The sequence below is a fragment of the Rana temporaria genome, chromosome 4, assembly GCF_905171775.1.
Source record: "Rana temporaria chromosome 4, aRanTem1.1, whole genome shotgun sequence".
Classification (NCBI taxonomy): domain Eukaryota; kingdom Metazoa; phylum Chordata; class Amphibia; order Anura; family Ranidae; genus Rana; species Rana temporaria.
The window spans coordinates 266,463,847-266,475,566 of NC_053492.1; the positions used below are offsets into that span (position 1 = coordinate 266,463,847).

At 40.2% G+C, this 11,720-nt stretch overlaps 1 protein-coding gene across 1 annotated transcript in view; it reads right to left on the minus strand.

The window, feature by feature from the left end:
• REV3L (REV3 like, DNA directed polymerase zeta catalytic subunit) overlaps positions 1-11,720 on the minus strand; it is a 242,102-nt gene that overhangs the window by 76,482 nt on the left and 153,900 nt on the right. Inside the window, 2 exon segments of the mRNA XM_040350250.1 lie at positions 1,486-2,366; positions 4,497-8,691. Coding sequence (XP_040206184.1) covers positions 1,486-2,366; positions 4,497-8,691 — 5,076 coding nt within the window.

Here is an 11,720-nt window from a genome sequence, read left to right on the forward strand (position 1 = left end):
AAAAAACGAGCGTGTCAGAACGCGGTCACGTAAACCACGTACGACGGCACTATAAAGGGGAAGTTCAAATCCAATGGCTCCACCCTTGGGGCTGCTTTAGCTGATTTAGTGTTAGTAAAAGACGATTCGCGCTTTTCTGTCTGTTACAGCGTGATGAATGTGCTATCCCCATAACGAACGCTAGTTTTACCAGAACGAGCGCTCCCGTCCCCTAATTTAGTCTGAGAATGCATGGATTTTTAACCGATGGACGTGCCTACAGACGATAGTTTTTTTCCTATCGGTTAGTTAACCATCAGATCATTTTAAAACAAGTTCCTAGTTTTTTAACCTATAGATAAAAAAACGATGGGGCCCACACACGATCGGTTAGTCTGATGAAAACGGTCCATCAGACCGTTTTCATCAGACAAACCGATCGTGTGTACACAGTATTAAGGATACAGGGCTGTGAAAGCATCTGACAGTTCAAAGAAATGCAAGATTGTAATATAGCTTCTGGGTTTGCCTCCAGTAATGTACCCAAAATCTTATGAGCACAGGGTGACATTTCAGCATGCAGTGCAGTCAAGAGACACTATCGTAATTCCCTTTGTTCTTTCTTCCACCGGCTGCTATATAATAGGTTATAGGTATAGGTAATAGGCATAGGCACTTGGCCAGCAAAGACAGTAATTAGACACGCCCAGAATGGGAGTGGGCTATGACGTCTAAAGGGGGGGGGGGGCAGGAAAATCCAAATACACATTGCAAGTCAATAAACACTTGATTTTTATGTGCTGCTATCTGCAGTTCAAATAGAGGGCAGCCAGCTTCCACATCCAAGATGGCAACACCAGAGATTCAAAGCAAGGAACTGAAACGGCTCTAGTGAAGGCAGCGCTGGACATTTTGTCTGGTAAGTGATTACACTAACCACCACCCCCCCCCCCTTTTTCTGCTTCCATTCACCGCCTTTTTTTTCTTACTCCCTTCATCAATTGCTTCCTTCTCTGCCACTTCCCTCTGCACCAAGGGACAGCAACCTCATTTGCTCAATTATAACCCTCTTACCAACAGATGAACGTGTCAGCTGCATAATATCACCTACTATTTTGTCTCCTTAAGAGGGTACCATCTGACTAGTCAAGCTGAGCTGTTATCTACATTAGTCATTCTTTCAATGACCCAAAATAGCAATGCCCGATCCCTAATGTCTCATCTCTTTCAAAAGGAAGCAATGTATGCTTGAACAGTGTTAGAAGACTTGCATCCTAATACTCTATATGTATTCTATGCTTTATACCCTTACGTTTGTATGCAAAAACGTGAAGTAGAAATGAAGCAAGAATAGCACCCAACAATCACTTGGTGCAAAGTGTCTAATATACGAAAGATACAAGGCAAACATTTCACATACTTATTTCTACTAACAGTAGTCTGATCTGCTTAAACCATTGTCACATAGCAAGCATGTTTAACAAACAATAATATATGGCGACCTACCGGTGGTCACAGGGGTAAGTGGTATCGCATCAGGAGATACATTCCTTCTTTCAGTCACTGGTGTACTGTGAAAACACGCACGTTTAGATTTGTGCTTCTTTTGTTTAAACAGAGGAGGAGATGGAGTTGATAATGTTTGGACTTCACTTTTGACAGTTTTCAGACTCTTTTTACGGTCTTTGCTCCCACGTTCTTCAATTGGGGAGGATGAATTATATTTATCTGCACAGTTATGATCAGTTCTAGGAGACGGCTTACGATCAAGATTCTGCCAAGGTGTCAATGGTGAGGAATTAGGCATAATACATCCATCATTCACAGTAGTCCCTTCAGGGGATTCAATTACACCTTCAGCAGTCACATCAATTCCCCCTTCTACATCCTCCCCATCAGAACCATGAATAGAAGGCGGAGGGCTAGCTATACAATCCTTTACATTTTCTTCACCAACAGGTTGATCTTCTAAACTAGCAGGCTGTGCCAATAAAATATTAATTTCCCTTGGAGGCAAGCTGTTACAACCTCTAGGTACTACAGTTATCTTCTTATTTTCATTTGTAACTTGGTTTAATGGAGCGGTGTCTGATGTCTTAGAAGACTCGTAAAGCTCTTTGGCCTGAAACCACAACTGAACTTTCTGAGGAGGAGGAGCACTCTTACAAGGCATGATCACCAACTTTTTATCACCATCAGGATTCATCTTGTTAGTCTCAGTGACTTGTCTATTAAATTGAACAGGAGATATTGGCTTAGGGTTTTGTGTCATTGCAGAGAAAGCAGTCTTCCACAGCTTCAGACCTTCCATTGTAAAGTCTCCTTCAAATTCGGGAAGATCGTGTGCTAGTTTTGTCCCGACTGTCAACATTTTTCCTCCCACTTCCCTATGTAGAAAAAGCAAGCAAAATGAAGATGTTTGTTATAAATATTGCTCTAAAAGCATGAAAATGTTTGTACAAAAAGACTACAAAACTGCAGTACTGTAATATGGCCTTGACTTAAAGTGACATTAACCACTTTAAGACCAGGCTTTTTCTGGCACTTTTTGTGTACTAGAAAATTACTTATAACCCCCCAGACATTTGACATTTTCTTTTAGCAGAGACCCTAGGGAATAAAATGTTGATTGTTGCAATTTCTTTGCGCAGCGGTTTTGCAAATGCAATTTTTTTAGCTTGTGAAATACTTATAAATCTACATAGGCGACACTTTAAACACCTTTTACAGGCTACCCGTTTAGAGTTGCACAGGAGGTCTAGTAATAGAATTATTGCTCTTGCTCTAATGTTTGCAAGGTTACCTCACATGTGTGGTGTGAATACTATTTACATTTGCGTGCATGACTTGCGTATGCATTTTCTTCTGCGCAAGAGCATGGAGGGACGGGGTGCTTTCATTTTTTCTCTTATTTGTTTTACTTAAAATGTTTACGCTGTCCCCTTTTAATGTTTTTTGATTACTTTTATTCCTATTTCAAGGAATGTAATTGGATGACAGGTTCCATCAGATAGTTTCACAGGCGAACCGGCAGAATCGATAAGCCCGAAAGACACCGGCGAGTGTTGGGTGGTGGTGCATTCCCTCCCGCCGCTTCTAAAAGTCTTCCAGCGGCTCATGAGCTTCTCGGGTTGCTTTACTGGGAAAAGCCAGCCATAATCCCTGTAAACCACTTCAAAGCCACAAAGTATATGTATTGCAGTCTTGAAGTGGTTAAAGGCTCCCGTTTATACAAAAAAAATTCATATTAACCTGCTCTGTACAGTGGTTTTGCACAGAGTAGCCCAGATCCTCCTCTTCTCAGGTCCCCAACCAGCACTCCTGGCCCCTCCCTCCTGCAGAGTACAAATCACAAGCAGCTTGCTTTGGGGCTTCTGACCTGTTCTGTGTATCCATTCAGACACTGAGCATAGCTCGGCCCCGCCCCCACTTTCTCCTCATTGGCTCACTGGCTGTGACCAACAGTAGTGGGAACCAAAGGCTCCCGCTGCTGTCTCAGCCAAGAGGAGACCCAGGACAGCAGCTGCTCTTGTGCACATCGCTGGATCGAGAGGGGTGCTGCTGCACACAAGTTTTTCTTTTATCTTCATACAAAGAATGCATGACTGTTAAAAACCTTGAGCCCTTACAACCACTTTAACCTCTTCTGGACTGTCCCGTGCAGATAGACTGCAGCAGGACGGCCCTCCTACGCAAAATCACGTACCTGTACTTTATTTCGTACACTGGGTCTGGGGTACGCACGCAGAATGGATCAAGATAAAAAACATCTACCTCTACAACTCTGTTAAGAAGATAAAAGGATGTGCTTCAAAAGTACACCATATAGCTAAACTATTCGCAAAAAAAGAAACAAAACACCCATCCCACCGATCACCAGTGTCAAATTTAAAGCCTTTGTAGCCGCAAGATTTCATATTTCTCATATGTGGCTGCTGTATCATGTACTAGTATGAGAAAGTATCCTGTTCTAATTGTATTGCTTCCTTGACCACACTAAGCAGAACACAATGTGACCAGTTATCTAGCTATGCTGTCACTGGGAAGCTCAGTGTCCTGCCGCTTCCCCCCCCAGCTCTTATGCAGCTAACAAAAGGGAATGTGATCGATCATTAAAAAAAAAAAATTATATATTATATATATATATATATATATATATATATATATATATATATATATATATATATATATATATATATATATATATATATTTAAAAAAAATTGTATACCTTTTTTTACCCCCCCCCCCCCCCCTCCCCATCTATACAAAAATGTTTTGCCTTTTATTTCCATTTTAAAAACTGAATAGGTTGTTTTACAAGGTGACCGTTTACAATCACTTTAAGGGACAGTTAACATAAAACAGACTGTGTAACCCATGGAAAACTAGCTGACAAAAGGCTATCCTTGTGTACACCCTCATCATTGAGACAGGACTATGTTATCCATTGAAATATGATGTAACCATGCAGCAATTTACTTGTAATTTAATTAAATATCTGTAGCTACGTGCTTACTTTGGCTTCTCTGGTGCATCAGAAGGATTGCTAAAAAATGGTTCTTGGTAAATTATTTCCATGAGATCATGGTCAAGAAGAGTTGCCATTATTTCTTCACGGCTAGGTGGAGACATCAAAGGTTTTAAAATGTGAACTGGTCGAGGTGTGGCACTTCCATTCTTGGACTGGGAGGGAGAACAAATAGATCTTGGTGAACTATATGGAGTTGCAATTAGTCCATCACTGTGTCTTGAAATAAACAAGTCTAAGTCTCCATCAATAAAATCAATTTCAGGAGAGGACGCAAGTCCAGTAAAAGAAGAATTAGAGTTAGGTTGACTACAGGTATCAGGCATTGACTCTTTAATTTGAGTTGTTGACTCTTTAATTTGAGTATGCATTTCTGTATGAACCCATTCGGACCGAGGTGCAATGAATGAGGCCTCTTTCAGTAGTCCCGGTTTACTTATTTTAAGTTTAATACTATCTGACGTTTCCGACTGCTGGGTAAATGCTGTTGAAGATGCATTGTGAAATTTCTGAGTAGGAAATCCATTGTTCCAATGGCTAAAGGGGTTACTCATTTTTATACCTACAGAAGATTTTTCAAACAAATCTGGACTAAGAGAGCTAGGTCTGATCAACATTTTCCGGTCCAACGAATGGACGTTTTTCTCAGTTTCTTGGTTTTCATGTTTTATACAGTCTTGATCTATAGCTTGGCTAGGTACAGGGTCACTCAGAAACTTTTGTGGCAAATGTTGGTCTGCTGAAATAAACTGACTGCCTGCATATGAACTGCAAAGCCCTACAGAATTTATATCAAAGTAGGCATGCTCAGGAGATAAACTGTCCTCAAGAGAATAGCAACTTTCAAAATCAGGGTCAGAAAAGATTCCCGGGCTGCCTTCAGAGGTTGAGATTTTCATTTGATGGTCACTCTGATATTTAACAAAGTCCATTTTCAAATTCTTCACTGCTTTCGATTTTGTGCTTCGTGGGGCCCTTGGCTTTTTATTAGGTGTTGCAGACAAAGATTTTATATTTACGCACTTTGGTTCTGTTTGATTAGACGGACTGCTTTTAGGGTTAATATGGGATACTTCTGAGGTTACTTTCTGTTGCTTTTTGTAGAGTAATTCCTTTAAAACAGCAATTCCAGACTGTAAATCCAAAATTCCTTGAGAAGAGCCTGTCTTTGTAGAATTCTGTAGGGTTTTAGTTCCAGAGAAAATATTCGGTAAAAAATTCTGACTCAGCTTCTGAGAAGTAAATTCTGTTCCATCAAACAATTCTCCTTTTTCTTTCCAAGGAATTTTTATGGGACCTTTTAATGATGTCACCAAAGAACTTTTTGAAAATTGACTTTCTGGGGAACTTGAATCGCTCTGTTTAGTTGAGTCCTGTAGACTTGTTAGCGGTTGCTGGCTGTTCATCGTGCAAGGTAAAAGCTTTGACTGCAACTTCTCAAAAGGCATTGTGTCTGGAACATTTTGGGTGTCTCGCAATTTCCCCACGGATGCTAAAAGCCTTTTCTGCACTTCTGTGGGATCTTCTTGAACAAAAGGAGAATTCAGAATGAATTGTGCACTCTGTATTACCTGAGATGTGCGACTAAACGATTTTGGAATTGCATTTTGAGTTGTATTTGATTCCTTTACTTGAAATACATTAGATAATTGTGATCCCAAGGTATTTATTTTGAATGGCTCTGTGTTTGCATTTGGTGGCAGAGGCACTGATATAGACTTGGACTCCTTTTGAACAGCAGAACTCTGAGAAAGAGTGAACAAAGAGGAGCAACTGAGCAAGGGTTTGTTGTCAGGTGAGTCTTCCTGTGTGATGCAGGATGACAACTGTGTTGAATAAACATGTCCTGTTGAAAATCCAGACGGAGAAATCTCTGATGGCTGGGAATAGTTTGATTTATCATCATCATCTATAGGAGTTACTGGTTGCTCTTGTAATGGAGGCGCTAATGCCAAAGTTTCACAATTTACTCTTTTGTTCCAGTCTTTAATTTTTGTGTGTTTTCTTGGAGCCTTTTCACTTTTTTTTTGCCTAGGTTTTCCCATCTGTCTTTTTCCATCTTTGCTCAACTCATTCTGGTTGATTTTGCTTCCTTGTTTGGCTGCTTGAGAGCTTATTGCTAGTTTTTTTCTAGACTTCGTAGTTTGTGGCTTACGTGGTCTTTTTTTTGAAGAAACATTTTCTCTTTTACCACTACTTAAGGGATACGTTTTAAAGAGAGGACTCTCTTCAACCTGACTTGCTATAATTTCTTCAGCTTTTGGATCTGAAGGTGACCAACAACGTGGAGGAGACATATTTATTGGGCTAGGACTTCGTTCTGTAAGAAAGCCAAGTTTTGACATGACATCCTTGTACTCTTTATCACAATCCTTTGCTTCATCAATATATGTTGGCATTGGGGGCGTAAGGAAAGTATGATACCTTTTTCTCCTCAGAGGTAGGGATTGCTTTAGAACCTTACTCTCACTCTTTGGAACTTTCCCAGTTTTCTTTTTGCCAGATTTTGGCTTAGTTTTCTTTTTACTGTTTTTCTTTGGTGTGACTGGATTTGCTGGGTATTTGGTTGCAGGAGAGTCTGGCACTTTTGGCCAGAAATCTTTTAAAGGTGCCATTGCACTATACAATTGAATTTTCTCATCTGTTAGTGTTACTTGCTGTTCAACATGATCTATTTTTTGTAATTTAACTTTCATATTTTTCCTGCCTTTGAAGCGGTTGATAATTATATATTTTATAATAACTGGTGGTAGTTTGGAAACCTTTCTGCGCTTGCGTGATTTTTGAGACATTACTACATATTCATTGGCTTCAGTCGGTTGAGGTAGATTAACTTTTAAGTCATTTACTGCCATGTTTGAATCGCCATCGTCACTTTCAAAATTGACTTTCCGTTTTGTTCTTAAAGTGTATTTATTACCATAAAGTGCTAAAGATGGGTCTAAATCAGCATTCTGCTCCTCAAATGAACATTCATAACTACTCACTTCACATGTGTTCCCTTGAAGTGCACCACCATCCATTATGACAGCCATGTCACAAGATGGTACCCTGTCAACATCAGGAGGACTTTTGCTACAAGCATTACCTGGGGCATAACTGCGGTCTTTAACCAAGTCTATGTCATTTGCATTTGTAGTGCTCGGAGAATCTGGACAGTCCACTTTTTCATTTTTAACTGTATGTTGTTCTAGACCAATATCGATTTGTCTGTCAAGTCCTATACATTCTTGGTGGTCCCCTTCTCTTTTTATATTTGCCGATTCTTTGCTTACTGTAGCTTTTGATTTTTTAGCAAGCTTTAGCCGTGAATGCTTTTTAGGCTGCTTAAGCACACAAGCCATTGGGGCAGCCTTCTGTGGTCGGTTCAAACAGTTAGATAGGACAACGCTGGGAAAAAAATTGTAATGTGTCGCCTGCTGGTTAATACTGGTAACTTCTGCTTTGTGTTCCTGAAATTCTTCATATCGCATCTTCATTTTATTAAGGCTTCCTTCATTAAAATCACTATCCACAGGGTGAACAGTGATTCTACTGCCATCAACGCATGAATTCCGGTCACCACAATTTCCATCTAAGGCTGCATGAATTACGTTGTTTGGGGCAATGTTACATTTGTCACTTGTGTCTGCAGTCCTTTTAGTTTTGCTGTTGCTTAACTCAGTAAAATTTCGTGAAGTTCTATCTAATGTTACATCTGTGCTGTGCCAGTTTATGTGCAAGAAAGAGGCATCTTTATCTTTTCGAATGCTGGTGAATTTCCTGCACTGCAGATGTCTATTCATTGAGGAGATTCCATCCTCATAGACATTCTTGTCACTGGCTGAAATAGAGACGATTTCATTCATGTCTCCCTCTTTATGAAAAATTTCTGAATGAGCTGTATTGTTAAAAGGTGCTGGATATTTTAGACTGTAAGTGCTATCATTTGTTAATGAATGGACAGAAAGTTCAGCTCCCTTTTCCACAGGTGACTGGGTAAACTCTTCTATTAATCCCTCTTTTTTCAGCACATGATTGGATGAAAGGGCACTTGTTTGCTGACACTGGAATGCAGTTTTGGCAGAAGACTGTGGTTCCAATGAAGCAGCATCTTTGTGAAAGATGGAGGGCTTAATTGACAACTTGCTCTTTGCAATGACAGAAGTGTGGGTTAGAGTGCTTTCATTATTCAATGCGTTGTCTAAATGGAAATGAAAACAGAATTGTTAGACAGATAAAGACTATATACAGGTTAAACAAACTGCAAATTTAATATTCTCTAAAGATTCCAGATGCACAAGACTAACACTTTGAACCACAGTTCATGGTGTTTATAGGCACAACCAAACAAAATACAATAATTAAACAAAAAAATGTATTGATGGATAAAACAAGGAATTTAAAAAAAATTAAAATCATAGCATTTGCACCCTTGATAATTAAGGGTGGTGGAGTAGTATACAGTGGGGCAAAAAAAGTATTTAGTCAGCCACCAATTGTGCAAGTTCTCCCACTTAAAAAGATGAGAGGCCTCGTTAAAATTGTTTGACATTAGTGCCGTTCACATCAATGCGTTGCGAATATAAGCTGCGGGAAAAAAGGGTCCTGTGTGAGTTTGATCCGTGTGCGATGTAAATTCAGCTCTATAGACTGGCATTCCCTGATATCGCGGCCGCAAATCATAGAAAAATCGAGGCAAAAATGCAGCCGCAAAATCACTGTAAAATCGCAATTTTACCACGATTTTGAATTCGCAGCAGTGTGAACCTAGCCTCCAACCTCCACCATGGTGAAGACCAAAGAGCTGTCGAAGGACACCAGAAACAAAATTGTAGACCTGCACCAGGCTGGGAAGACTGAATCTGTAATAGGCATTCAGCTTTGAGTGAAGAAATCAACTGTGGGAGCAATAATTTGAAAATGGAAGACATAAAAGACCACTGATAATCTCTCTCAATCTGGGGCTCCACGCAAGATCTCACCCCGTGGGGTCAAAATGATCACAAGAACGGTGAGCAAAAATCCCAGAACCACACGGGGGACCTAGTGAATGACCTGCAGAGAGCTGGGACCAACGTAACAAAGGCTACCATCAGTAACACACTATGCCGTCAGGGACTCAGATCCTACAGTGCCAGACGTGTCCCCCTGTATAAGCCAGTACATGTCTGGGCCCGTCTGAGTTTTTCTAGAGCGCATTTAGATAATCCAGAAGAGAATTGTGAAAATGTCATATGGTCAGATGAAACCAAAGTAGAACTGTTTGGTAGAAACACAACTCGTCGTGTTTGGAGGAGAGAGAATGCAGAGTTGCAACCAAAGAACACCATACCTACTGTGAAGCATGGGGGTGGCAACATCATGCTTTGGGGCTGTTTCTCTGCAAAAGGAACAGGACGACTGATCCGTGTACATGAAAGAATGAATGGGGCCATGTATCGTGAGATTTTGATTGCAAACCTCCTCCCATCTGCAAGGGCATTGAAGATAAAACGTGGCTGGGTCTTTCAACATGACAATGATCCCAAACACACCGCCCGGGCAACAAAGGAGTGGCTTCGTAAGAAGGATTTTAAGGTCCTGGAGTGGCCTAGCCAGTCTCCAGATCTCAACCCCATAGAAAACCTTTGGAGGGAGTTAAAAATCCGTGTTGCCAAGCGACAGCCCCAAAACATCACTGCTCTAGAGGAGATCTGCATAGAGGAATGGGCCAACATACCAGCAACAGTGTGTGACAACCTTGTGAAGACTTGCAGAAAACGTTTGACCTCTGTGATTGCCAACAAAGGATATATAACAAACAAAGTATTGAGATGAACATTTGATATTGACCAAATACTTATTTTCCACCATAATTTGCAAATAAATTCTTTCCAAATCAGACAGACAATGTGATTGTCTGGATTTGTTTCCACATTTTGTCTCTCATAGTGAGGTATTCCTATGACAACAATTACAGGCCTCTCTCATCTTTTTAAGTAGGAGAACTTGCACAATTGGTGGCTGACTAAATACTTTTTTGCCCCACTAGTTCTCACCAACAATTATAAATACAGATTACATAATCACTAGGTATAAGTAGTAGGAGTAGAAAAAAAAAAAATTAAAAAATTTGCGCTCAGCGAGTCCCTCGTGAAAAAATAATGGGTGAAAAAAATATATATGAACAGAAGCACTCACAATATTGTACACAGCAATAAACCAAAATTTAAATAAAAATGTGTTGCGCTGATATATCCTTATGCATAAATTACTATGAATGCAGTTTTACTGTATGTTTCACAATAAAATAAATGTTTCTACTACATTACCTGGTCTGCCTATAAAATCCAGAGGGGTATTACCATGCCAGGTTCTCTTCTCATTAAAGGGGAAGGCGCAGCAGACCTATTTGTTATAGGTCTAAGGAGAAGGTGAAAGCAATACACTATCGGAGGGAGTGTTGGGATTCCACAGCGTGATCAAGGGTCACTTGATATCGAACACACAGCACATTCAGAGGACTGTTTGAAGGTTATTTTCACGTTGGTCATCCACTTTAAGTGTAGTGGATGGAGTGATAAGATTTATTGACACATTTGGTAACAGATGGACGTTTGCACTTATTTTCCAGCATGAAGGATAATTTTATCCCTTAATTATTTTGGGCGTATTACAAATTTTGTGCACTTGAGGAGTGTAATAACTGCTCTGCACTTATCTTGATACAGTATTTTTCCCCCATCATATGAGGGAACACATTATAGTGCGAGTAGCAGTAAAAATTTGATTACAGAAGTGTATAGGTAGGTTTGAAGATTGCACAGGAGTTGGGTACAATCATTTTTTTAAGCAGATAAATAAAAAAAAAATACACCAAACCACAAAAAGAAAGCTTCAGGAATGGCCCGCTTGTGGAAACTACCTTAAACATGGAGTGTAAAGCTGGGTTCACACATATGCAAATTGGATGCAGGGAAACCTGCATCTAATTCGCATAGGTGTGAACCCAGCCTTACACTCAATCCATGTTTAAAGGGGTTGTAAACCCTTGTGTTTTTTTTTTTACCTTAATACAAGGTGAAAAAACACCTAGCAGTGACCAGTGCCCCAGCCGCCCCGTTTTACTTACCTGAGCACGTATTTCCCTCGGCGGGGACACGATGTCCCTCTCTCCAAAGGGTCCCGACTCTTGATTGGATTGATAGCAGCGCAGCCATTGACTCCCTGTGCTGTCAATTAAATCCAATG